Below are 23,596 nucleotides of genomic sequence, written 5' to 3'. Positions count from 1 at the left end.
TCTTCGACGCACGTAGCCTACCTTCGCACTGCTCAATCTGCATCCACTTACACTAGCCTATTCCACATTTTTCAGTCATTACATTACTCATTTGTTTGAATTAATGAATTGATGACTAATGACTCCACCAGAATTCCACAGCTTACAACAAGTAATTCTAAGAGAGGATTTGGGCATGGAGCTGACAGTAGGAGTAAACGTATCTGTTCTTCATTTTGAGAAGTTGGCCTCTTTGCTAAGTACAAACAGACCGATGCTTAGGCCTATAGCGTAGAAAGAAGAATGACAAACAACAAAGGGGAAAAAGGGATGAATAAAAAATGTGATCATTAGCGGTTATAGATTTATCATTCAACGATGAACTATGAACCTGCCTTGGCACAAGCTTCAATAACTTTGCTGTCACATCAAACTGTTGCTTGGCCCTAAAGATATGGCCATTCACTTTTATTATAACTTCAATGGGGAAAAACACAAAATAACGTTTAATGAACTGATAAGAATGTTAAAATATAAAATACTAATTTGACAGATAATAGATCAACGGATAATTATTGACTGTGATTGGAGACATAACTGGAAACATCCATTTGTTGTCTTAGAACTGTCTTCAAAACCATGTTGCTGCTGTTCTTGTACACTACTTATTGTCAGAAATGAGTAGAGCTATCATGCTTTACTTTCAACCAAGTATATGCCTACCCATCGAGTGTACCATGCTTTTTAAAATGAATTTTAAAAAATCCACTGTACAAAAACGAAACATGGGATATGAATGCTTCTGTGAAATTAATCCCCCCCCCCCATCCCTGTCAAATTCCTCAGGAAACACATCTAAAGGGCCATGTGCATAGTCTGATCACATTATCTCTGGGAGAGAGAGAAGAGGGGAGAGGAGTCAAATAAAGGCCTAGGGAGAAGGACTATGCCAGACCAGAGGAAGCAAACTGCCCAGGCCTAATTGCACCCTGGGCTACAATACATTCATTGCAAAATATGGTGCTGTCTCTTGTTCGGTTCAAAACTCAGACTTGGAATTTTACGCTTTCTTCCAAACGGTTCCGCTCCGCTACTTTAGGCCTGCCTCACAGCTGATGAGCTGAATAACCCAACACAATAAAAGTGTTCAATCATATTGTTATTTATCCTTTTAGACACCCTCTTATACAGTGGTTATTACAATATAAGAGCAGAAATAGGAAGAAATGTGATGAGCATCATTGTATCATTGCTGGTTACATCCCTATATGCTCTTTAGATCAGCTGGCACAGTCATTTGAATTCACATTTGATTCATTTAGCAGGCGCTCTTGCCCAGAGCGACTTACATGCGCAATTAGGGTTAAGTGTCTTGCTCAAGGGCACATCAACAGATGTTTCACTTAGTCGGCTCAGGAATTGGAACCAGCAACCTTTCAGTTACTGGTCCAAAGCCTTTAACTGCTAGGCTACCTGCCGTAGGTCGTCAACATACTTGGGGAATACATCGACTTAATAAGTGGCTCTGTAAGAAGTTCTGTAGTCACTGTTTTGTTTTTAGCGGTCTGAATCGCTGTAATCATGGCAGAGGCCCTCTCGGCACAATGAGCGTTTGTTGTCAGAGATGCACACACACGTTATCCCTCCACCCCATGGGTAATAGAGCTGATCATTTTCAGAACCCTACTGGTTGAAATGTTCTTCGCCATGGTTCTCACGGACTGGCAGACACACACACCAGTCAGCACTCGCACAACACAGGACCTTGTGTCACGACCAAGAATACAAGGTCACACAAAGGTCAATGTCTAATTTTGTTACAAAAAAAGTTAAAATATTTCCTTGATTACATGTACAGTGAGCCATGGACGGAAAAAGATAAACACTGAGATATGAACCCAGACACACACAGTGAGTGTGGACATAATGTTATTGTTAATGTGCATCTTTGCTGTTGTAACGCTTGGTCCAGTTCCAGTGTAATGGGCTCCAAACTGATGACGAAATGCTCCCAGAGTCGCTCTCACCCATTGAGTTGAAGTGTCTGCTCTGTGGTACTGTTGTTTTCCCAGGCCCTATTTTACAAACACTCGTTCATTTTATTAGTGTGATTCAGTCATGTGTGTTTAAGCAAGAGATTCATTAGGGCCAAGTCCCTCTTGTTGTGATGTCATAGATCCACAGAATGGGCGTAAACCATCTACAGGACAGAACACTGTGTATAGAGGGATTGGAGAGAATTGTCTCAGTACTAGAACTGCCTCGCCGTGACAATCTGGAGTGAATTGTATTGGATAACACGATTCTTGTTGTTAATATACTGCAGTGGCAAATTCGTGTGAAGTCTGGCTGGTCTGGAAAAACAAGGTTCTATTCAATTCAATAGATCTTTATCATCCCCGAAGGGCTACTCTTGTGCAGCGTAAAAATACATGTACATACCGGTACATAAAAACATTCACGCAGCAAGTAATGCTTTTGATCAGGTTGGAAAACAAACCGCCAGGTGCAACAGACTCATATCACACAGGTTTGAGACTACAGTATACAAATGCAGTGATCTTCTTCAAGGCACTAAAGATAAAGATAGTGTGTAAGTACATACAGTATGTCTAACTTACACTATAGCAGGCAGGACAGGAGGACAGCATATAGAAAAGCATTAGTACTTGTCTGAGTCCATAGTGGTTGGCCTTGGGCCTATTGATGCCGGTCTGGTCAAAGAGCAGAGCAGCAGGCCTGTCATCAGCGGCTCCACATATCTCAGGACAACTGAGGGAAGGAGGGTGGGAGGACCGAGGGGGGTCTCTTTTTGATGGGTGCTCACACAGGTCGGGGGGGTTGCTCTTTAAGTTTCTTGAAAAAGCGGTTTTGGCCTCCTTTGTTGAGGCCATTGGGATGCAGATTAATTCACTACTAATCAATACAGAGCTATCATGAACCATCTGATAGCTGGCCTTAATGAGGAGGGAGGACAAGGAGGGAGGTCCATCTACTCTGTCTGCCTGTCTGTCTGTTCTGCATAGAAATTCCCAATCTGGCCCTCAAACCATCATGGTCACCTAATAATCCCCAGTTTACAATTGGCTCATTCATCCCCCTCCTCTCCCCTGTAACTATTCCCCAGGTCGTTGCTGCAAATGAGAACGTGTTCTCAGTCAACTTACCTGGTAAAATAACGGTAAATAAATAAATAAATACATTTATGTAAATGTATGCTCTCAACAATGACTTGGTCCTACTACCTAAAAAAAAAACCAAGACAATATTGTTTTTCAATTGATAGACAAATTGCTTATGAAGTGTAGATGGGTGTTGTGGCTTGATCTCTTTAAAAATATGTCTGCTAAAGTCTGAAGATTATGGAGTAGAACATTTCAAAATCATATTGTTACATGAAATGTTTTTGCTGTTTCATTTTCTGTCCTATTTAATGTGTGGTGTCTGAAAAGGCATCAGCCTTCTGGGAAGTGCTCTTAGTCGGTTTCCCCGCTCCGACTTGCCAGTTACAGAAAAGAGAACATTAGCGTAACCTTTTACCCCATGTGTCTGTGTGAAAATCCTTAAACACACACACACACGCACACATACATACACACAAACATGTTAAGTCAAAGCCAGAAGTACTTTCCTTTACGCTGGCTAGACTACAATGATTACAATGTCCCTTTTCTCTTCTGTGAATTTCAGGAACAGGGTCACTCCAACGCTCTCAAGCAGCCCCCCAGCACCACGTAACATTTCCTTGAGGAACGCGTCCATTGCTGGCTCCCAACAAACATGGACTGTTTTCCCATGCTTTATTTTCTGTCGGTAAGTGGACCACGCTTATTCAATTCATGCCATGTGACACCATTGCCGCAGCTTTCTGCATTTCTCCCTTTCTTTTTCTCAGAACATTGATTTGAGGTTGGTCATATTTTAATATTAAATAACTCGATGGCACTAGTGAAAAGGAAAAGCGTCTAATCTCACTTTTACAGAGAAAATGTTGGTGGAATGTGCGGCACATGGTCCTTTGATTGACTCCTTGGTTGGGTCAGACTTATGAGGGACTCGGCTACTTAACGAGTTAAGACTTTGCTTTGACCCTAGGGCTGTTTCTCCTATGTGTCTAATCATAGTGTAAGAGGGAGAGAGAGAGAGAGAGAGAGAGTAAAAAGAATGGCCCCCAGATTCCATTCAAAAAGCTGTGTTTTTAAACCAGCTGTTAACTCTTGGAGGATGTCGCAAGAGATAAACTGTATAGGGAAGATATCTGATCGGAGGCCATTTTACTGTAAACAAGCCAGACAGGACAATTATAACCAATTAGAGGACATTTACAGTGAGAACATTAGTGAAGGGTCCTACGGGGTGGAGGTTATGTTAGAAAAAGAAGGAGATTTAGGAAGGGTAGACAAATGTTGAATGTCACTTTATAACAGTCTCTCTTTCTTTCTATTCCCTCTCTCTCACACACTCCATGTCCTCTTTTAAACTCCCTCCCTCTACCAACCACTTGTTTATTTTTACTCTGTCTTTGCCTTCTCAGAGACATCATGATTCCTGGTAATCGAATGCTGATGGTCATTTTATTATGCCAAGTCCTGCTGGGAGAGAGCAACCATGCTAGTCTGATACCTGAGGAAGGGAAGAAGAAAGCCCCGGGCCTGCAGAGTCGGACGGCTGGTCAGAGCCATGAACTGCTGCGGGACTTTGAGGCCACGCTGCTGCACATGTTTGGGCTGCAGAGGCGACCGCGGCCCAGCCGCTCTGCCACCGTGCCACGCTACCTACTGGACCTCTACCGACTGCAGTCGGGTGAGGCCGAGGAGGCCGGTGCCCATGATGCCGCCTTTGAGTACCCCGAGAGGTCAGCTAGTCGCGCCAACACCGTGAGGGGCTTCCACCACGAAGGTAAAGAGAGAGTGAGTGGGTAAATGTCTGTCTGTCTGTACAGAGGACCACATTGGAAATAACTGTTGCGCAATACCTTCATGCCTTATCCTCTGGGCCCAGGCCTATGCCCCAAACCTAATCAATATATTGATCAGAAAGAGAGATATGCATGGATTTTGAGTACATGTGGATATCCAGTGGTGATAAAACCTCTGATAAGTATGGGAAAGGTGCATATTTCACAGAGTGTACAGTTACAGTGCATGTCTATAACGTATGCCCCATTATAGAACCCATGTACAGAGCTCGGTATAGAAAATCTACTGTAAGTCAAGGTAATTGGCCAACCAGCACCTGAAACCGCAAATGTTTTGGAGTGAAGCACCGCCTTCCCTAAAAAATAATCTTGAACCATTTTTATTTTCTGGACACCAACAATCCATCCCCATTCAATAACATTCCAGTAGTAATGGCAGCAACACGAATCTCCCAGAACGTATTTTATTAGCCTGGGTGTGGACCCGTAAGCAAAGAATCCCCATCTCTCAACGAAAGAAATAATGGGAAAATCCTACATTTTCTACACCACTTAAACATAAATGTAAGACATCCCCTCCCACCTTCAACATAAATTATGAAATCTAAGGATGTGGTCACAAAATGGTGGCCAAAGAGGGGGCAAGAATTCAGTCAGACAAGTTCCCCTACTCCTGAGAGAATCTGCTGGCCGACAAAGCCAGCCGTGTGTTTGGTTAGCAGCTCAAGGAAAAGCATACCTTCATATTATTGAGTTACACTTCTCACCCCACCCAGCACAAGGGCTTAAAAAAAGCCTTTGACCAGCAGTAGTGTGCCTCTCTCTCATGTCTCCACCAGTTAAGATGGAGCTAGGGCCCTTTCAGAGGGACCTTCCTCCACATGCAATTATCTTTAATGCAACTCTGCAGCCTTCTAAATAAAGTCCCTCCTGCCAACAATGTGGGCACTGGGAGCAGAGCAGTCAGACTGGAGAACTCTGGAGAGCTGGAGTGCAAACTCTAACTTATCGTTAAAACTATAAGAAAAAAATCATAAAATTCCACCTCAATTCACCACACAGAATAATGGTTATATCTACCACAACTATATACCCTTGAAAGTGCATCGACTACAGCATGTTTGTTTCTCTGTAAGGGTACACTACTGCTTTTTAAATGCAGACACAAAATCCTCTCTGGAGATCCTCTCTGGAGAGTTTTGAAGCGCCACTTGTCTGTAAAGGAATGCCGCTTCACTAAGCGACCGGAACTGTCAATCAAATAATCTTGAGCTGCCTGCAGGCTGACCACTCTCTCCTAAAAAAGTACTTTAAAGTTGATGAAATACCGTGACTTACCAAGACATTTAGTAGAAAGAAAAAACATATTCTGCTAGTAATCGACTCCAGTATTTTTGGAACGGGGGAGACTGATTTGTTTCCGTACTTCCAAGAACACAAACACTCACATTTTTCATAGCTAGCTAGCAAGAGACAGAAAGAGGTGAGGGGCAAAGTATAGGCAGGTCGACCACCAGGCAGACAGAGTCAGAACCGTGCACTAGGCCTATCTATCACCAATCAAAAGCTACAGTTGAAGTCGGAAGTTTGCATTCACCTTAGCCAAATACATTTATACTCAGTTTTTCACAATTCCTGACATTTAATCAGAGTAAAGATTCCCTGTCTTAGATCAGTTAGGATCCCCACTTTATTTTAAGAATGTGAAATGTCAGAATAAGAGTAGAAAGAATGATTTATTTCAGCTTTTATTTCTTTCATCACATTCCCATTGGGTCAGAAGTTTACATACAGTCAATTAGTATTTGATAGCGTTTAAATTGTTTAACTTGGGTTTAACCTTTCGGGTAGCCTTCCACAAGCTTCCTACAATAAGTTGGGTGAATTTTGGCCCATTCCTCCTGACAGAGCTGGTGTAACTGAGTTTTTCAGTTCTGCCCACACATTTTCTATAGGATTGAGTTCAGAGTGATGGCCACTCCAAAACCTTGACTTTGTTGTCCTTAAGCCATTTTGCCACAACTTTGGACGTATGCTTGGGGTCATTGTCCATTTGGAAGACACAACCCCCACAACATGATGCTGCCACCCCTGTGCTTCACTGTTGGGATGATGTTCTTCGGCTTGCAAGCCTCCCCCTTTTTCCTCCAAACATAACAATGGTCATTATGTCCAAACAGTTCTATTTTTGTTTCATCAGACCAGAGGACATTTCTCCAAAAAGTACGATCTTTGTCCCCATGTGCAGTTGCAAACCGTAGTCTGGCTTTTTTATGGCGGTTTTGGAGCAGTGGCTTCTTCCTTGCTGAGCTGTCGCTATAGGACTCGTTTTACTGTGGATATAGATACATTTCTGCGTGTTTTCTCCAGCATCTTCACACGGTCCTTTGCTGTTGTTCTGGGATTGATTTGCACTTTTCGCACCAAAGTACGTTCATCTCCAGGAGACAGAACGCATCTCCTTCCTGAGCGGTATGACAGCTGCGTGGTCGCATGGTGTTTATACTTGCGTACTATTGTTTGTAAAGATGAACGTGGTACCTTCAGGCATTTGGAAATTGCTCCCAAGGATGAATCAGACTTGTGGAGGTCCACAATTTTTTTTCTCAGGTCTTGGCTGATTTTCCCATGATGTCAAGCAAAGAGGCACTGAGTTTGAAGGTAGGCCTTGAAATACATCCACAGGTACACCTCCAATTGACTCAAATTATGTCAATTAGCCTAACAGAAGCTTTTAAAGCCACAACATAATTTTCTATAATTTTCGAAGCTGTTTAATGGCACAGTCAACTTAGTGTATGTAAACTTCTGACCCACTGGAATTGTGATACAGTGAATTAGAAGTGAAATAATCTGTCTGTAAACAATTGTTGGAAAACTTACTTGTGTCAAGCACAAAGTAGATGTCCTAACCGACTTGCCAAAAATACAGTTTGTTAACAAGAAATTTGTGGAGTGGTTGAAAACACATTTTAATGACTCCAACCTAAGTGTATATAAACTTCTGACTTCAACTGTATATCTCGCAGTGAAATGCTATATTTTGACATTTCTTGGCTTGCAACTTTAGTAAAGCAAGGCCTATCATCAATGAATAGGCTAGGATATTCTACACACAACAGACCGGAAATTGAACACATTTTTGCATCATTAGCGAAGAGAAAGTGCAGGTGAGCCAGCTGCACTGTGATTGAAATGTTCTTAAAGTTAAAGATCCTAATTTCGTTTAAACATTTTAACATTTAAACGTTCACAACATTGAAATGTTTACGCTCCTTGGTTATCCACAGTTTGTGTAAGAGAGATGCGTTAGCATGGATGCTAAGTGTATACTGACAACTATACAAGATGTAAGTGTAATAGGGATAGCCCAGTCAGAAAGAACAGTTTTAAAACAGGCCTCATGTAAAACTGAGGGCAAGAGAGGTAAACATGTAGGCTATTTATGTGCACCAAGGACCTTCCCATAATATATGTGGATAAAGTATGTGCTCTAAATCAGATATTTGTCTTTTGTAATCCAGAGATCAAACACGGTGTGACAGTAGTCTAGTGTAGTGGATGGACGAGCAGGCAGAGCTGAAGGGCTGAAGAAGAACATGTCTGCCCTCAGGGGAGTAGGGATTAGTCAGCCTTAATGGGGCCCGTCTAACAGACTGTCTAACACGGCACAGCACAGCACCAAGGCCACTCAGGCACAAGGAGGCTCAGCCGCCTGTCTATGATGCAATGTGTGTGTGTGTGTGTGTGTGTGTGTGTGTGATCTTGAAGATCTGTTTCTACTGCTCTCTTCGGGTGTTTTGTTTCCCGCTGTCAAACTATGTTAATAACATGCTTGGAGACTTTTTTTGAGCGGGATAAATAAGATCAAACTAAGTTGTTTATTTTAAATTCCATTATATACCGCTTCAATTTAGTCAATTTTTTAGGATCACTACAAGGTAATAAGACACAGTTGAAGTCGGAAGTTTACATACACCTTAGCCAAATACATTTAAACTCAGTTTTTCACAATTCCTGACATTTAATCCTCTTAAAAATTCCCTGTATTAGGTCAGTTCGGATCACCACTTTATTTTAATAATGTGAAATGTTAGAATAAGAGTAGAAAGAATGATTTATTTAATATTTTATTTCTTTCATCACATTCCCAGTGTGTCAGAAGTTTACATACACACAATTCGTATTTGGTAGCATTGCCTTTAAATTGTTTAACTTGGGTCAAATGTTTCGGGTAGCTTCCCACAATAAGCTGGATGAATTTTGGCCCATTCCTCCTGACAGAGCTGGTGCAACTGAGTCAGGTTTGTAGGCCTCCTTGCTCGCACACGCTTTTTCAGGTCTGCCCACAAATTTTCTATGGGATTGAGGTCAGGGCTTTGTGGTGGCCACTCTAATACCTTGACTTTGTTGTCCTTAAGCCATTTTGTCACAACTTTGGAAGTATGCTTGGAGTCATTGTCCATTTGGAAGACCCATTTGCGACCAAGCTTTAACTTCCTGACTGATGTCTTGAGATGTTGCTTCAATATATCCACATCATTTTCCTCCCTCATGATGCCATCTATTTTGTGAAATGCACCAGTCCCTCCTGCAGCAAAGCACCCCACAACATGATGCTGCCACCCCCGTGCTTCACAGTTGGGATGGTGTTCTTTGACTTTCAAGCCTCCCCCTTTTTCCTCCAAACATAACGAAGGTCATTATGGCCAAACAGTTCTATTTTTGTTTCATCAGACCATAGGGCATTTCTCCAAAAAGTACCATCTTTGTCCCCATGTGCAGATGCAAACCATAGTCTGGCTTTTTTATTGTGGTTTTGGAGCAGTGGCTTCTTCCTTGCTTAGCGGCCTTTCATGTTATGTCGATATATGACTTGTTTTACTGTGGATATAGATACTTTTGCACCCGTTTCCTCCAGCATCTTCACAAGGTCCTTTGCTGTTCTGGGATTGATTTGCACTTTTTGTACCAAAGTACGTTCATCTCTAGGAGACAGAATGCATATCCTTCCTGAGCGGTATGACGGCTGCGTGGTCCCATGGTGTTTATACTTGCGTACTATTGTTTGTACAGATGAACATGGTACCTTCGGGCGTTTGGAAATTGTTCCTAAGGATGAACCAGACTTGTGGAGGTCTACTGATTTTCTTTTGATTTTCCCATGATGTCAAGCACAAAGAGGCACTGAGTTTGAAGGTAGGCCTTGAAATACATGCACAGGTACACCTCCAATTGACTCAAATGATGTCAATTAGCCTATCAGAAGCTTCTAAAGCCATGACACCATTTTCCCGAATTTTCCAAGCTGTTTAAAGGCACAGTGAACTTAGTGTATGTAAACTTCTGACCCACTGGAATTGTGATACAGTGAATTAAAAGTGAAATAATCTGTTTGTAAACAATTGTTGGAAAAATGACTTGTGTCATCCACAAAGTAGATGACCTAACCGACTTGCCAAAACTACAGTTTTCTAGCAAGAAATTTGTGGAGTGGTTGAAAACGAGTTTTAATGACTCCAACCTAAGTGTATGTAAACTTCCGACTTCAACTGTACTTAGTCAAGGCACCAAGTTCAAGTTTGCAATGACAGAGCTATGGAAGGAAAACTTTGTGAAAAGCGAGACATGTTAGTGTCACGTTGGTTGAAACTGTACAGGGAAAAATGCAAAGACACCTCTTGAGGTTAAAGATGCAATTACCCATGAAATCCTGCAGGAATTCAAACTATGGTAAAAAAAAACGGTGTTTTTCAGGCCTCCACTTAGTTTTAGCTGCCCCACCACCAAAGGATTGTCTGTGGGAATCCGTAATGATTATTCATGATGAAAATGATAAATGTCCCCAGTTAACAAACTGCAGAGCCAATCAAAAAACACAGCAGGTTTTAATAATGCGAACCACCTGGGTAAGATTAAGGCCTCGGTGTGAAATAACAGGGCCAGATTGAGCAGAAAAATAGTAGACACAACATTCCTTCCCCAACAATGGTGATCTTGCCAGAAATCTGCAGACTGTGCATGGAATAGCTACCCTCTACTATGTTTATACTGTAGCTGCTGTACGTTAATCACCACCCTTTAAGTAATGCATGTTTCAGCAAATGGCTCAGAGAAAGGCATTGTGGGAAGTCCTGGAAGGTCCTTATGGATATTTAAGGATATATAGACAATGTATATTTGTACGCTCAGTCCCTGGAGGCTATGCTAAATGAACATGGACATTATTTTGTGTCAATTAAAGCGTGTTATACTGAAGATTGACAGAAAGGGAACTGATTTAAACAACCGACGGTGTAATCGTTTTGGAGGGAACAAGTGAATCGTAACAAGAGAGAAGGGAAGGGAAAATGCAGTATTTTCACATTTTACCATATTTGTCATGCAAGGTCCTTCCTTTAAGAGCTCACATAGGTCAACAGTTTTTTCCTATTGAACTGGATTCTGAAGTGAAGCAATCACTTCACTCAGTTCACCAAGGATGAACTCTTAAATCAAACCTATAGATGCTTTCATCAGAGTCAAGATGGCAGCTCGTACAGACTCCCCTGATAAAAGTGCTGACATTGACTGTGTCCGGTTTTCTTTCTCAGAGCACATGGAGCGGGTTCATCCGGGCGATCTTCAGACGAAGAATGGCGAGGCCGCCCCGCTGCGCTTCCTCTTCAATCTCAGCAGCATCCCAGAGGACGAGCTGCTCTCGTCGGCCGAGCTGCGTCTGTTCCGGCAGGAGATCGACGAGGCCATTTCGGGGAGCGGGGGGGACAAGGAGGGGCTCCACCGGATAAACGTGTACGAGGTTCTGAAGCCCCCGCGGGCCGGGCAGCTAATCACGCGGCTCTTGGACACGCGGCTGGTTCGCCATAACGCCTCGCGCTGGGAGAGCTTCGACGTGAGCCCCGCCGTGCTGCGTTGGACACGGGAGCGCTTGCCCAACCACGGGCTGGCTGTGGAGGTCCAGCACCTCAACCAGACACCGCGCCACCAGGGCCGCCACGTGCGCATCAGCCGCTCACTGCACCAGGAACCCGGGGAGGACTGGGAGCAGCTACGCCCCCTGCTGGTCACCTTCGGCCATGACGGCAAGGGCCACCCGTTGACGCGCCGGGCCAAGCGCAGCCCAAAGCAGCGGGGGCGTAAGCGCAACCGCAACTGCCGCCGTCACGCGCTGTACGTGGACTTCAGCGATGTGGGCTGGAATGACTGGATAGTGGCACCCCCAGGGTACCAGGCATACTACTGCCATGGGGAGTGCCCCTTCCCCCTGGCAGACCACCTGAACTCTACCAACCACGCCATCGTGCAGACGTTGGTGAACTCGGTGAACACCAACATTCCCAAGGCCTGCTGCGTGCCCACGGAGCTCAGTGCCATCTCCATGCTCTACCTGGACGAACACGACAAGGTAGTCCTAAAAAACTACCAGGAAATGGTAGTGGAAGGGTGCGGTTGCCGCTAACACTGACTATGGGCAACTTTAGGCAGGCAGCACAGATGCTAAGTAAAGACCCCACTTTACTCCCAAAAATGTTCACTTGGACCTTTATTTATAACTTTTATGTTGTGATGTATGTTTGTCTAATTTTTTGGTTTCCTTGACAATATGATCATATATTTTGACAAAATATATATATATATATATATTTATATCTACATATATAAAAAAATAAAAGTGAGTCCTTATTTTAAACATAAATAAAAGCTGTACAACTTTTCATAATGTATATTAGATTGTATAAGGTTTTTTAAAATGAGAAAATAGTATAAAAAAAATAAAAAATAAAAATAAAGTTTATTTACTGGTAATATTTATTGCTTTTATATTATATACAATTAAAAGAAAAAATTCAAACATAAATTGCCTTCCAATATTACATTTGAGCAGATCACAAGAAGCACAAATTGTGTACTTAAATAGAGCACTGTGTGAAATTATCACAGCACTGATTTGTTATGAATCAATCAAAGTAATCAGAAATGTGCATTGATTTTAATTCACCTCTTTACATCGATCTTTAAACCAATGATTTCATTAGATAAGTCCCTTGAGTAAGAATTAGATTTTTTATGTATAACTGTAAAAATCTATCAGATAATATGGGTTGTGAAAAATGAAAAGTTGACAGCAAAGGTCCATGACTGTTTTATATGAGTTTGTATTTAACACGTTTGGGTCTGATACTTTTGAAAATGTACTTGTAATTGTTGCAATTCATTATAACAGAGGAATCTTTCTGATGCTCTGTCTCTCCCAAATAAAATAATGTTCGGTTTCATATCTGGCATTATCCAAGTTGGATTGATTCACACTTGAGTAAAGGACTTTAGTAATTTCTCAACATAGCTGTTTTGTAAGATGAAGATCACCTTTTGCCAATTATTAGCATAAAGAATAATGCAACAATTAGAGACCAAATAGTCCTAGGCATGGTATATTTGGGGATAGGCTACACTATGCTCAAATTTCACTTTTACGTCAATTAGTTTAACATGTGGGGTGGTTAGACACTCGCTAATCCAATTGCCATCTGTGCGGATAGTTGAAATTGATTGTTGGAGACAGTTGAGAAGTGATCCAATTGTTTCCGACAGTTTAGCGTTGGGGGCACGACTGTGGGTGATGGGTCATACACTGACACATGGCGAAACCCGTTCTCGGAAGAATCAAAGGTTAGACCGTCTGTCTCCATCCTTTGTCTTCAACGGCTCATGCCGACAGAATAAAGACGCCTGTCTCCATTAGACAATGCACTTCTACATCACTTATTTACAATCGGATGACTGCACCAAATTATGTGATAACGTTTGGAGAGGGGAGTCCTTTGAACTTTTCAGGACATTACACTGTATTCCCCCCATGTCCCTGCATGAGCTTAGTATAGGATAGGGGACATGTCTTAAGATAAATACATTTGGCATTATTGGAAAAATTATTTTTTTCAGCTTACCTTGGAAATGTTTTAGGCCTGCGTGCTTGGAAAGAGTAGAAGGCATACTTTTCTTTCCCCAAAGCACAACAGACTCAGAAAAAGCAATGTCTCCAATCCGCACCAAAATGCATCACCACGGGAGTCACACAAACCCAAACAAGCCTTTTTGCCATGGTTGAGGTCAGCTAGTTGTTTCTGAAGGGTTTGACCTAAAAAATCTATAAGGATTTTCAATTAACCTCCCAATTGCTAAAGTAACGCAAATTAATGTGCCAATATTTTTGGTTTACTCAATTAGCATTTTAAATCACAGGTTGGCAGGTGGAATTATGTGGTAGACGTGTCTATATTCCAATGGAATGTGTGTGGCATGGTTTTGTTGCTGTTATTTAGTCTTTCCATCTTAGACCATGATTTCTGCTCACCTCAGAGAAGTTTACCACAGTCAACCTCAGGCTCTCAGACAGCTGTTGGGCTTGCCTTTGATGCCCGCATATCAGGCGTAGCCTCATCAAAAAGAGAGGCTGAAAATAAAATAATTTCATTTTGAAGTGGCTGAAGGCAGAGGGGAGTTCTTCTTTTTAGCAGCTTGACAGCGCAGTTACACACATTTCAACTGATCACCTGAGTTTAGATAACATCAGCAACTTATGGTAATTGTCTGCCTGGTCATTATCCCACCTACACTGTTAAAACGAAGTGCTTTGTAACACCAAAACTTGTGGCAACTGAGCTGTCACCAACTTGAAGGAGACGAAACCTGAACTGCTGGAGTATTGAAACACATCATCCTGAGATGTTTCGAAACATTACATGGTGTGTTGTAACACCACAAAATCAAGTGTTGTGTAACACCTTGCTAGGGTCTGGGAGCACAAACAGAAACGATTGAAAACATTATTTTGGTTATTCAAGTCCTGTTTAGTGCAGAATTAGATACCTTCTCTTTTGGTGTTGTTTTTTCTCTCTAAAGCTTCGAAACACCATTATGATGTTTGAATCCTGTCTAGTGCATAATTAGATCCCTTTTTCTTAAGTGTCGTAATGTATAACATTGTTTTATGTATTTTATAAGTGGACATTTTATATCACTTTGTCAGGCATTGTCAAACAGTTTTCAAACCACCAGCACTAACTGGCAGGTGTACTGTAAAAATGTAAGATTTGACCCTTACCTCATCCATTAACAACCATGACATTCTGTGGGAATTGTTTGCTGTCCTCATTGAATGTCAATTTGTCTAACGGTGTTGATATCCATTCATTATGATCCATTACACGTCATGGCACAACAAGCTTAATACTAATATATGAATATAATTTTCTATCTTCAAACATGCATATACTGTGTGAAAAAATCATAAAGTCAAATTTTGGGGAATTACCCACAATCCTCTAAAAACAGAGTCACTTGGAAAGATAGGAAATGCAAGGTAATTAAAACCAAAGACTTCCAATAAGTTCAATCACTACATTTTCTCTCTTTGGTTATCCTCATGAAAGATACTTACATTTTGAGCAACATATTCAGTTGGATTTATTGTTACATTATTTTGGTCAAATTGAAATAATAAATATTTTAAGCAACTTACATACATTTATTTTAAAGATATTTTGAAACTTTATTGAGACAGTTCTGAAATGACAGAGGGGATACAGATAGGTGGGAGAAACAGATTGAAGAGTTGGAGAGGGGAATTGAACCCCGGTCTTCGGTGGGAAGAGGGGGGGCTGAGCCAGGTGAGTTATTGCTAGACCACAGGCTCTGCACTACTTGCATTCATTTTGATTAAGTATATGTTGTTGTTGTTTTGCCACTTTCAATTCAACCCATCATAATTTCTTACAGTGTGGCTGTGTGGTTGAGTGGGTAAAAGTCCAACGAATTGTACCATCTTATTGCCCCCCTGTTTCCAATCTGTCTAAATAAAGTGTTGAAAAAATGAAGGTGGAATACCACAAAAAATATTCTCCATAGTCTCTTATCATCAATCAATATTTAGGCTATAAACCATTTGCATTTATAAACCATTGATTGTATGAGAAACACTGTTTTTGTGTTTTGATGCTGCCTTTTACATGCACTGAAACCCCAAAAAGGGTTTTCACAACACTCTCTTAAAAACACAGATATTCAGGTTGAAGAACCACTTTGGGTGATTCAGAGTACTTCATTTCTCTTTTAAAACACATTCTGTGTATTAAAACGCTTATATTGGGTTTCACATGAGGTTGGTGCCACCTTAATTGGGGAGGACAGCCTCGTGGTAATGGCTGAAGCGGAATCAGTGGAATGGTATCAAACACATCCATGTGTTAGATGCCATTCCATTTGCGCCATTCCAGCCATTATTATGAGCCTTCCTCCCCTCAGCAGTCTCCTGTGTTGGGTTTACAGCCAAACACCAGAGCTCAGCTTTTCAACGTTTCATGACACGATCATGGTATTTTAAGACTTTCTATTTGTACAGTGTATAGCCTACCTTCCACAAAGACTACGCATGTTTATTAAAATGCCTGGAAAGCAACGCATTATGTAATGAGCCAGTAGTCAACAACCTACTATTAACTTCAAAGCCAATGTAGGATCTTCAAAGTCTGAACTGGGGAGGGGAGGGGGTATTCAAATGACATATTGGGGAACTATTTTAAGATTACTCATCAGTTGTAATGGTTGTGCATACATTCTAATGCAGACAATATATTACTTTGGACTTTTTCTGGATTTATTTTAGAGAACAGATTCCGTTGGGGTGCTTTGTCATGCATTCTGATGTGATGCAAGAGGCCATTCTCACACAATTGCAGGTGAGTCATTACACGCCGAGTGTAATCTCCTGGTTGACCTCTTCAAAAAGCTTTTTATTCGGACCTTCAGGTGAGTCATTACACGCCGAGTGTAATCTCCTGGTTGACCTCTTCAAAAAGCTTTTTATTCGGACCTTCTGCAGTAAAGGTTTAGCGTTTATAGACGATAAACTGTCCTTCAAGAACATGGAAAGATGATCTCACTTTGCTTGGCCTTATTGGGTGCTCCATATCCTTATCATTCCAATGTCTTCCTCGAAGTTCATGGAGATAATTGCGTCTATCGGAGATCCGCAGGTTAGACATTTAGACAACACGTAGGCCTATCAGTCTTGCTTTCCTAGAAGACACGGTTTATATTGCTGACAAGCCCTCTGCAGTAGCCTTGCTTTTTAAATAGCTACAACAGGTAGGCTACTAGGCTAATGGGATTACATTGTAGTATTCTTAAGGCCCTACACACGACCTAACAAAAAAACCTTATCATCACTGAAATGTATCAGGGCAGCAGACCACCAAGGCAGACATTCCTATTCTGAACCCGGGGCTATAGCTACAGCTTTCTGTTTAGTTTCTATTGCTTTGAGGCAGTAAACACTACATTTAACAGCTGATAAAGAGGAAGGCTAGCCTTTTGTTTGTGGACCGAATACATGTAGGGCCCACCAATGTTCTTATGGACAGAGAGCTTATGGACAGAGAGCTTATGGACAAAGCTCTCTTTCTTCTCTCTTCTTCTCCCTCCTCTTAATATTACCAGATTTCAATGGCAGCCCTTGGGCACCTGGCCTCGCTGGACTTAAGACCTTCGATTGGTTTGAAAGCGGTCGTTTCAGATTAAAGTGGGGTGCGTCCCTACGCTAGAATGAGATCTTAAAAGCCCCTGTTAGAACGGGGCGACGCCCTGTCGCCCAGCTCCAACCTGTTCCATGGTGCGTCTTTGCCCTGCATCACGACACCCCTCATCTACCAGGGATTGGGTGGGGGGTGCAGGAGGATTGGGTGAGGGTGGAGGAGGATTGGATGGGGGAGGATTGGGTGGGGGAGTGATGAGAGCTGATGTCAGTGCAGCTGGAGGTCAGGGCCTCTCGTTTCACTCTCCCACTCATGGTAAAACACGCATGCACGCACGCATGCACGCACGCACGCACGCACGCACGCACACACACACACACACACACACACACACACACACACACACACACACACACACACACACACACCGAGCTGAGGGGGTTGAAACACTAGATCGTGACCGTTGCCCATCTGTAGGGGTTATCTGTGTCACACACTACCCCTCACCCCTGCCTGTAACTCATCTCCACTTATCAAACACACCTCTGCTCTGACACATTGTACCAGGACAGGCCCTTGTACGCTGAGGGTATGAAACTGTCATCAAGGGAATAAACTGGCCTCAGGGTCATCTGCAATGCACACACTCTCAGAGGAGTGGAAAAAGTTGAGAGTCCTTCACTGGAAACTCTGGTGTCAATGGTTACTGTAACGTAAAGAAAAACATAATTCACATTTTCTTTGTTCTGTAGCGTAATACTGAGTTATTTTCTTCACTTGTCTATCAGATATTCCACCTTAACAACTGCACGAGGGAAAAACACATACAGTGATTAAAGCCCACCAGGTCTTAACGACAGTCTTCTCACTAATACACACTGAGAGGGGGATTTTAGTGGAAATGTCCACTTGGTGAAGAAACAACCGACAGGTTTTTAAATTGAAAGTGCCGGTGTCGCTGTGTAGACGGAATGACTCTTTTGTTGGGTGAGTCTGCAGTCTAATTTTCGGCAGGGCAGGGTGTCCCTATGCTAGGCCCCGACCCTATGCATTTTCATTAGATATGCCTAATGAAAAAATGGCCGCTGGACAGCCCAGACCCCCAACTGACTCCTGGCCTGTAGTTAAGGCAGTGGCCCAGCTCCCATCTCCTCTCTACCTCTACCCCTTATGGAACAGGTGTGTTTATACCTTAACTGTCTAAGCCTACTTTACTTCTTCAACTAAAGATCACAGATAGATGACAATATTGCTTTCACCTATAAACTTGCTTGAAAATCTGTGATCATGAAGGAAAGGAGATGAGGGTGGTAGACTCAGGTTTTGCCACCCCTCATCCTTCAGTAATTCCTGTGGCAGGAAGTTTACCAAAAGCTATTTTGCACTATAAGTATCACTCAGCGCAAAGTGAGTCCACCAACGCCCTAGCTAACTGTTGCAAACTGGTCTGTTGTAAACACCCTCCTTTAAAGAGACAAAGCAACTCTCAAAGCTGAAGGGCTCTAACCCATCTGCCACCACCCACTTCAACGGACTAATCCACTTTTCAGACATAGGTCAGGTTCATAGTCAGACATGCAACCTCATCCACTGACATAATAGTGTTTACATCGGAGCAGTTTCCCTTTGTGAATTAGGTTACTAGACCTTTCTCATTCAGATCGCCTAAACATAGGGAAACAGAGCTAGGTTCTGAGATACAACTCGACCGAGGGCGGCCTGCCCGCGTTGGACCTGAGTGTTTATTTGATAACAGACTCCCTCTATGTTGGTACGTAGGGCCTTTGTGTGGGCCCTCAGAGAGGCAGTTGGATTGTGCCCGGGGTTTTTGTGGGCTACAGTTTGAAAGCAACAACGTGAAACCGGAGCTGTAATGCGACCTTGAGGCAATTAGGCTAACAATAGGCCCATTTTTTCTTCCACCTCTTTTGTGCTGCTAAACACTATTTAAGGGGGGAAATACGAGGAGAAACGTTAGCATTTCTTGGATCAGTAGAGAAAATAAACTCATGTAATGGAGGAAATCAGCCATACTTGTAGTTGTGGGGTTGTTATCATGGAGGGGCACAGCATATGTCAGGCAAAGAGTTTTTGGGCTGTGCCCAAAGGTCGTTTTTGGGCTGTGCACTCTTTTGAAGTTGTCTCACCTTGCTTTTTTAAAAGTGGGGGCAGTTGGAAGTTGAGGGGGGACATGAGGTTAATGGAAACAATTTTGTCGGAGTGCAGTCATCCCTTTCCCATGTTTGCAGACTTACATAGAGGGGTAGCTAGAGGGGGGAGAGGTAGGGAGAGACCGGCACCTCCCCACCTTCCTCCCTCCCTCCCTCCCTTTCGCTGCCGTATTCTTCCCTGAATGGAGTGTGTCCACCGGATCTGCCTGGGATGAAATGTCATATCTCAGACTGATCTTTATCTCTTAATCGCTTCCTTTGTCTCCCATGATTCCCCAGACCCTCCCTTGCTTCCCTCCACGGACCAAGGCCTTTGATGTGTCAGACACGGTTAGGGACGCTGGGGGTGTGTGTGTGTAGGGGGGGCGGTCTGGCTCTTCTCTAATTCTCTAAACTGAACTAAACGAGAGCTGCAGGAGTTATCAAGATGCACCAGAGGAGGACACCATTTGAAGAAGGCTGGTGTGTTATAGAGGATGTTGCAGTGTTTCCAGGGTGGTTTTTAAAGTGTGTGTGTGTGTGTGTGTGTGTGTGTGTGTGTGTGTGTGTGTGTGTGTGTGTGTGTGTGTGTGTGTGTGTGTGTGTGTGTGTGTGTGTGTGTGTGTGTGTGTGTGTGTGTGTGTGTGTGTGTGTGTGTGTGTGTGTGTGTGTGTGTGTGTGTGTGTGTGTTTAAAATGAACAACCAGCCCGTAGGGTTGAACTCAGATGATGGTGGTTTGGCCTCATTTCACATCTCTATCAGCCACAAACAGATAGTTGTTGTGATGTCAGAGCCAGCCAAATATGAATTCTACACAGAGAGGGGAAAATTGATAAAAAATACACAATAAGAGAACAAAAAAATTCCTAGGAAGCTTTTGTATCCAGGGTCTGGCCTGGTTTTTTAAATGCAGCTGGACTGAAGATGGGGGGGGGGGGGGGGGGGTACAAAAGAGGTGAGAGTAGAGAGAGGTCAAAGTGTGCAGTTCTGCAGTTGCACAATATGGAAGAAAGAAGGGAGTGAAAGAAAGGAATAGGTAGAATGGAAAAGGATGAGTGAACAACATGGAGTGGAGAAGGGACAAGGGACAGTATAGAAATGACAATGGACAAGGGAGAGAAGAGAGGTGGAGAGAGGAAGGAGGGGTAAAGAGAGAGCATAAATGACGGAACCCAGCCAGGCCTTTTGGGTTTCATTCTGAGCGACTGGAGTATGGCTGCTTCAGGATCATAAAAAATGTGCTGCTGCTTTCCATGGGGGAAATTTCTGTATGTGGTTCTCTCTATACTGAAAAACATCACCACAGCATGATGCTGCCACCACCATGCTTCACCGTAGGGATGGTGCCAGGTTTCTTCCAGACGTGACGCTTGGCAGTCAGGCCAAAGAGTTCAATCTTGGTTTCATCAGACCAGAGAATCTTGCTTTCATGTGTCTTTTACTGAGGAGTGGCTTCCGTCTGGCAACTCTACTGTAAAGGCCTGATTGGTGGAGTGCTGCAGAGATGGTTGTCATTCTGGAAGGTTCTCCCATCTCAACAGAGGAAGTCTGGAGCTCTGTCAGAGTGACCATCGGGTTTTTGGTCACCCCCCTGACCAATGCCCTTCTCCCCCGATTGCTCAGTTTGGCCAGGTGGCCAGCTCTAGGAAGAGTCTTGGTGGTTCCAAACTTCTTTAATTTAAGAATGATGGAGGCCACTGTGTTCTTGGGGACATTCAATGATGCAGACATGTTTTGGTACACTTCCCCAGATCTGTGCCTCAACACAATCCGGTCTCAAATCAAATCAAATTTGATTAGTCACATGCGCCGAATACAACCGTGAAATGCTTACTTACGAGCCCCTAACCAACAGTGCAGTTTAAAAAAAATGCAGATAAGAATAAGAGATAATGTAACAAGTCCCGGAGCTCCATGGACAATTCCTTCAACCTCCTGGCTCGTTTTTTGATATTATATGCATTGTCAACTGTGGGACCTTATATAGACAGGTATTTGGCATTCCAAATCATATCCAATTAATAGAATTTACCACAGATGGACTCCAATCAAGTTGTAAAAACATCTCAAGGATGATCAATGGAAACACGATGCACCTGAGCTCAATTTCGAGTTTCATAGCAAAGGGTCTGAATACTTATGTAAATAAGGTATTTCTGTAAAAAATAAATGCTCAAATTTACAAAAACCTGTTTTCGCTTTGTCATTATGGGGTATCATGTGGAGATTGCTGAGGGAAAAATGTATTTAATATATTTTAGAATAAGGCTGTAATATAACAAAATGTGGAAAACGTCAAGTGGTCTTAATACTTTCCGAATGCACTGTAAAAGATACATAAGATGTATCAGGGACAATTGTTCTCATGTTGACTCATGTGATGGTCACAACATTAAATGTAAAGCCAAAGCTAGCAGGGGTACATTATGTGCCCCCTCTGCTGGCGGGATACAACATGACACTGTATGTGTCTGGCCACATACACACACACACACGTCATACACACATTAAGCTAACATAGCAGGCGTAAAAGAAAAGCCGGAGCGGCGTTTCTTTCTTTCTCGTCCTGACGAGAAAAAATAAAGGAGGAGGAGGAGGTTCTCTTCTGCACGGTTCAACCAATCCAGTAAATGTGGAGGAGGAGTTAAGCTGGAGTGTCGCCTTGTTAATTTACAAAAACGGAAGTTGTGTCACAGGCTCTCTTTCCATTTCCCCTGAAAGCCGGATGCATCCGGTTGTTTCCACCCCTCTGAAGGTGCACACACTGGGACGGTTTGCAACTTCTGGTGAGGCGGCAGGTAACCTAGCAGTTAGAGCGTTGAGCCAGTAACCAAAATGTTGCTGGTTCAAATCCCTGAGCTGACAAGGTGAAAGATCTGTCTATGTGCCCTTGAGCAAGGCACTTAGCTCCAATTGCTCCAGGGTTGGCGTTAATAATGGCTGATCCTGGCCCGTGACCCCACTCTCTGAGGGTCTCAGGGGGATTTGAGATATGCAAAAAACATATTTCCAATTCACATATGTGTATGAATGCACGCGCAAAATAGTACAAAAGTAAGCACCCACAATGTGTAAAATGTAAACAATAACATATTTCTCTGTGGTCAGACCACCCAGCAACTGCTTGCATAGCTTGACAAAGATAGGAGACCTGACTCAGAGTAAGAGGTTTGAACTTTGCCAAAAGCAACATTGTTCGTTTCGCAGGGAGTGATGCAATGCAAGGGCCTTGCCACCTGGAGATGGAGGTTGAAGGGTGAAGGCTGGAGGGTTGGAAAAAGAATAACAACATTAGCCTCAGAAAAAAAAGTCACCACAAAAACTGATCCGTCAACACCACATAAAACCTAATGGCTGTTATGCTGACTATTAGCATCTCCTTTCTGATTATGACATTTGTAAACCCTGGATTTTCAAATTGTGGAGAGACATTGTTTCATCCACCAGTGTATCAGTGTGTGTATTTGTACATGTACGACTAGCATAGTGAAAATAAGCCTGCACTTTTCCCCAGATTATTCCTAAGCTTGAACAAATGTTGACACTCCCTCCATTGCAAGGTTTTGTCAAGAGGCTGCTTGTTGCTTTTGGCATGGACATACACAACTGTATACATTCAGCCATGAACATTAGGGTGAGATCATGAACATATTTACATTACATTTAAGTCATTTAGCAGACGCTCTTATCCAGAGCGACTTACAAGTACATACATTCATACTTTTTTGTACTGGTCCCCCGTGGGAATCGAACCCACAACCCTGGCGTTGCAAGCGCCATGCTCTACCAACTGAGCCACACGGGACCCTAACATATGGGCCAGCATTGAAGCCTGGGGTACACCCTGGCTATGTTAGTGAATGCTAGTCATGTATAAATACTATTACCCCTCCCTGTGAGATAAACATGTCCACACAGTGAAGACAAATCAAAACGGGAATGACAATGGAATTAATATGAAATATTGCATGGCAGTTCTGTTATAATTCATATGGTTGTTGTCCAGTTCTCATGA

General features: G+C 42.8%; 1 protein-coding gene and 1 non-coding gene across 6 annotated transcripts in view; one reads left to right on the top strand and one right to left on the bottom strand.

Moving 5' to 3' along the window:
• The window catches only part of LOC129811830 (bone morphogenetic protein 4-like), a 33,307-nt gene extending 18,271 nt beyond the window's left edge, over positions 1–15,036 (top strand). For 4 of the 5 annotated variants that reach the window (XM_055863479.1, XM_055863477.1, XM_055863480.1 and 1 more), the window contains 3 exons: positions 3,670–3,792; positions 4,514–4,878; positions 11,491–15,036. In XM_055863479.1, the coding sequence (XP_055719454.1) occupies positions 4,521–4,878; positions 11,491–12,356 (1,224 nt within the window). In that variant the 5' untranslated portion in view covers positions 3,670–3,792; positions 4,514–4,520 and the 3' untranslated portion in view covers positions 12,357–15,036. Of the gene's footprint in view, positions 1–3,652; positions 3,793–4,513; positions 4,879–11,490 lie in introns of those variants that run through there. The other variant, XM_055863476.1, reaches the window with a different exon arrangement.
• Positions 15,037–23,312: 8,276 nt separating this feature from the next.
• On the bottom strand, positions 23,313–23,388 carry trnaa-ugc (transfer RNA alanine (anticodon UGC)). The gene has a single exon. It is a non-coding gene; the product is annotated as a tRNA-Ala (tRNA).
• Positions 23,389–23,596: the final 208 nt, after the last annotated feature.

The sequence above is a fragment of the Salvelinus fontinalis genome, chromosome 15 (genome assembly GCF_029448725.1).
Source record: "Salvelinus fontinalis isolate EN_2023a chromosome 15, ASM2944872v1, whole genome shotgun sequence".
In the NCBI taxonomy this organism is placed as follows: domain Eukaryota; kingdom Metazoa; phylum Chordata; class Actinopteri; order Salmoniformes; family Salmonidae; genus Salvelinus; species Salvelinus fontinalis.
This window is presented reverse-complemented; position numbering and strand designations above follow the sequence as displayed.